Source organism: Blennius ocellaris (assembly GCF_963422515.1).
Source record: "Blennius ocellaris genome assembly, chromosome: 12".
In the NCBI taxonomy this organism is placed as follows: Eukaryota; Metazoa; Chordata; class Actinopteri; order Blenniiformes; family Blenniidae; genus Blennius; species Blennius ocellaris.
The window spans coordinates 27,866,111-27,871,110 of record NC_137661.1 but is presented as its reverse complement, the minus strand read 5'-3'; the positions used below and the strand labels follow the sequence as shown (position 1 = coordinate 27,871,110).

Here is a 5,000-nt window from a genome sequence, read left to right as displayed (position 1 = left end):
CACCTGAACAGACACATAAACGCACCGTTGCCCCCCCCCCCCCAGCTGCAGCACCCCTCCCGGGGCTTCCGGTTTGGTACGGTCCGTGACAGCAGCGCCGAAGAATACATGAAGAAGAGTTTCCCCGAGATGCACGAGTACATGAGGAACTTCAACGAGCCCACCACACCAGCAGGGGTCGCCACGCTCAAGTAAGCCTGTTATAACACACTGTTACCACTTTAACTATTGTTACTACACCACCACACCAGCAGGGGGCGCCACGCTCAAGTAAGCCTGTTATAACACACTGTTACCACTTTAACTATTGTTACTACACCACCACACCAGCAGGGGGCGCCACGCTCAAGTAAACCTGTTATAACACACTGTTACTACTTTAACTATTGTTACTACACCACCACACCAGCAGGGGTCGCCACGCTCAAGTAAACCTGTTATAACACACTGTTACTACTTTAACTATTGTTACTACACCACCACACCAGCAGGGGTCGCCACGCTCAAGTAAACCTGTTATAACACACTGTTACTACTTTAACTATTGTTACTACACCACCACACCAGCAGGGGGCGCCACGCTCAAGTAAACCTGTTATAACAGACTGTTACTACTTTAACTATTGTTACTACACCACCACACCAGCAGGTGTCGCCACGCTCAAGTAAACCTGTTATAACACACTGTTACTACTTTAACTATTGTTACTACACCACCACACCAGCAGGTGTCGCCACGCTCAAGTAAACCTGTTTTAACACACTGTTACTACTTTAACTATTGTTACTACACCACCACACCAGCAGGGGTCGCCACGCTCAAGTAAACCTGTTATAACACACTGTTACTACTTTAACTATTGTTACTACACCACCACACCAGCAGGGGTCGCCACGCTCAAGTAAACCTGTTATAACACACTGTTACTACTTTAACTATTGTTACTACACCACCACACCAGCAGGGGTCGCCACGCTCAAGTAAACCTGTTATAACACACTGTTACTACTTTAACTATTGTTACTACACCACCACACCAGCAGGGGTCGCCACGCTCAAGTAAACCTGTTATAACACACTGTTACTACTTTAACTATTGTTACTACACCACCACACCAGCAGGGGTCGCCACGCTCAAGTAAGCCTGTTATAACACACTGTTACTACTTTAACTATTGTTACTACACCACCACACCAGCAGGGGTCGCCACGCTCAAGTAAACCTGTTATAACACACTGTTACTACTTTAACTATTGTTACTACACCACCACACCAGCAGGGGGCGCCACGCTCAAGTAAACCTGTTATAACACACTGTTACTACTTTAACTATTGTTACTACACCACCACACCAGCAGGGGTCGCCACGCTCAAGTAAACCTGTTATAACACACTGTTACTACTTTAACTATTGTTACTACACCACCACACCAGCAGGGGTCGCCACGCTCAAGTAAGCCTGTTATAACACACTGTTACTACTTTAACTATTGTTACTACACCACCACACCAGCAGGGGGCGCCACGCTCAAGTAAACCTGTTATAACACACTGTTACTACTTTAACGATTGTTACTACACCACCACACCAGCAGGGGTCGCCACGCTCAAGTAAACCTGTTATAACACACTGTTACTACTTTAACTATTGTTACTACACCACCACACCAGCAGGGGTCGCCACGCTCAAGTAAACCTGTTATAACACACTGTTACTACTTTAACTATTGTTACTACACCAACACACCAGCAGGGGGCGCCACGCTCAAGTAATCCTGTTATAACACACTTTCTTACTCTGTGTGTGTGTGTGTGTGTGTGTGTGTGTGTGTGTGTGTGTGTGTGTGTGTGTGTGTGTGTGTGTGTGTGTGTGTGTTCCAGGACTGACCCCCCCGGTATGGAAGCCTTCATCATGGACAAAGCCCTCCTGGATTATGAAGTTTCAATCGACGCCGACTGTAAACTCGCAACAGTAGGAAAACCCTTCGCTATCGAAGGTACTACGCCTCTTTGTTTGTTTGTTTGTTTGTTTGTTTACATTCAGGCTACAGGCTGCACAGAGCCGGTTCAGCGTCTCTTCCTCCGTCAGGAAGTGAAATCCTGGATATGTTCATGACGGGTCGTCGCGTCGGCCTTTGGTTTGTTTGTTTGTTTGTTTGTTTGTTTGTTTACGTCCAGGCTATGGCATCGGCCTCCCCCAGAACTCCCCGCTCACCTCCAACCTGTCGGAGCTGGTGAGCCGGTACCGGTCCGACGGCTTCATGGACCGGCTCCACGACAAGTGGTACAAGATGGCCCCGTGCGGGAACCGAGGCTTCCCCGTCACCGAGGTAACCCGTCGCCACGGTAACCAGTAGCCCCGGTGACCGTGGCGGTATTGACGCGCGTGACTGTGTGTGTGTGTGTCAGACGCTGCAGAAGGGGATCCGACACTTCTCCGGACTCTTCGTGTTGCTCTCTGCCGGAGTGGGCGGAGCTTTACTGACGCTGGCGGCGGAACACGCCTTCTACCGGCTCCTCCTGCCGCGCATCCGCCGCAGCCGCAACCTCAAGTACTGGATGCACACCTCACAGGTCCACACGGCCCTTCTGCCTGTTTGTTTGTTTGTTTGTTATCATGTGTTCATTGTTTGTGTCGGTTCCACATGGTGAGTCCCACTGTTTGTTTGTTTGTTTATGTAAGTTGTTTGTTTGAATCATTATACTTTAATGAGTCATGTTTCTTGTTTGTTGATCTGTTTGTATGTTGTCCTATTTATATTTTTTTCTTGTTTGTTTGTTATGTGTTCATTGTTTGTGTCGGTTCCACATGGGAGTCCCACTATTTGTTTTTGTTTATGTAAGTTGTTTGTTTGAATCGTTATATTTTGATGAGTCATGTTTGTTTGTTGTCCTGTTTATATTTTTTTCTTGTTTGTTTGTTTGTTATGTGTTCATTGTTTGTGTCGGTTCCACACGGCTAGTCCCACTGTTTGTTTGTTTGTTTATGTAAGTTGTTTGTTTGAATCATTATACTTTAATGAGTCATGTTTCTTGTTTGTTGATCTGTTTGTATGTTGTCCTATTTATATTTTTTTCTTGTTTGTTTGTTTATGTGTTCATTGTTTGTGTCGGTTCCACACGGCTAGTCCCACTGTTTGTTTGTTTGTTTATGTAAGTTGTTTGTTTGAATCGTTATATTTTGATGAGTCATGTTTCTTGTTTGTTGTATTCAATTCTTGTTTATTTGTTATCATGTGTTCATTGTTTGTGTCGGTTCCACATGGGAGTCCCACTATTTGTTTTTGTTTATGTAAGTTGTTTGTTTGAATCGTTATATTTTGATGAGTCATGTTTGTATGTTGTCCTGTTTATATTTTTTTCTTGTTTGTTTGTTTGTTATGTGTTCATTGTTTGTGTCGGTTCCACACGGCTAGTCCCACTGTTTGTTTGTTTGTTTATGTAAGTTGTTTGTTTGAATCATTATATTTTGATGAGTCATGTTTCTTGTTTGTTGTATTTTTTTTCTTGTTTGTTTGTTATCATGTGTTCATTGTTTGTGTCGGTTCCACACGGTGAGTCCCACTGTTTGTTTGTTTGTTTATGTAAGTTGTTTGTTTGAATCATTATATTTTGATGAGTCATGTTTCTTGTTTGTTGTATTTTTTTTCTTGTTTGTTTGTTATCATGTGTTCATTGTTTGTGTCGGTTCCACATGGTGAGTCCCACTGTTTGTTTGTTTGTTTATGTAAGTTGTTTGTTTCAATCGTTATATTTTGATGAGTCATGTTTGTATGTTGTCCTGTTTATATTTTTTTCTTGTTTGTTTGTTTGTTATGTGTTCATTGTTTGTGTCGGTTCCACACGGCTAGTCCCACTGTTTGTTTGTTTGTTTATGTAAGTTGTTTGTTTGAATCATTATACTTTAATGAGTCATGTTTCTTGTTTGTTGATCTGTTTGTATGTTGTCCTATTTATATTTTTTTCTTGTTTGTTTGTTATCATGTGTTCATTGTTTGTGTCGGTTCCACATGGTGAGTCCCACTGTTTGTTTGTTTGTTTATGTAAGTTGTTTGTTTGAATCATTATATTTTGATGAGTCATGTTTCTTGTTTGTCGTATTTTTTTCTTGTTTGTTTGTTATCATGTGTTCATTGTTTGTGTCGGTTCCACATGGTGAGTCCCACTGTTTGTTTGTTTGTTTATGTAAGTTGTTTGTTTCAATCGTTATATTTTGATGAGTCATGTTTGTATGTTGTCCTGTTTATATTTTTTTCTTGTTTGTTTGTTTGTTATGTGTTCATTGTTTGTGTCGGTTCCACACGGCGAGTCCCACTGTTTGTTTGTTTGTTTATGTAAGTTGTTTGTTTGAATCATTATACTTTAATGAGTCATGTTTCTTGTTTGTTGATCTGTTTGTATGTTGTCCTATTTATATTTTTTTCTTGTTTGTTTGTTATCATGTGTTCATTGTTTGTGTCGGTTCCACATGGTGAGTCCCACTGTTTGTTTGTGTGTTTATGTAAGTTGTTTGTTTCAATCGTTATATTTTGATGAGTCATGTTTGTATGTTGTCCTGTTTATATTTTTTTCTTGTTTGTTTGTTTGTTATGTGTTCATTGTTTGTGTCGGTTCCACACGGCGAGTCCCACTGTTTGTTTGTTTGTTTATGTAAGTTGTTTGTTTGAATCATTATACTTTAATGAGTCATGTTTCTTGTTTGTTGATCTGTTTGTATGTTGTCCTATTTATATTTTTTTCTTGTTTGTTTGTTATCATGTGTTCATTGTTTGTGTCGGTTCCACATGGTGAGTCCCACTGTTTGTTTGTGTGTTTATGTAAGTTGTTTGTTTCAATCGTTATATTTTGATGAGTCATGTTTGTATGTTGTCCTGTTTATATTTTTTTCTTGTTTGTTTGTTATCATGTGTTCATTGTTTGTGTCGGTTCCACATGGTGAGTCCCACTGTTTGTTTGTTTGTTTATGTAAGTTGTTTGTTTGAATCGTTATATTTTGAT

At 40.9% G+C, this 5,000-nt stretch overlaps 1 protein-coding gene across 1 annotated transcript in view; it reads left to right on the top strand.

Annotated features, from left to right (window-relative positions):
• grin3bb (glutamate receptor, ionotropic, N-methyl-D-aspartate 3Bb) overlaps nucleotides 1-5,000 on the top strand; it is a gene marked incomplete at both ends in the record, with an annotated part of 12,443 nt that overhangs the window by 6,078 nt on the left and 1,365 nt on the right. Inside the window, 4 exon segments of the mRNA XM_080506354.1 lie at nucleotides 46-191; nucleotides 1,884-1,999; nucleotides 2,181-2,332; nucleotides 2,412-2,576. Of these exon segments, the coding sequence (XP_080362480.1) occupies nucleotides 46-191; nucleotides 1,884-1,999; nucleotides 2,181-2,332; nucleotides 2,412-2,576 (579 nt within the window).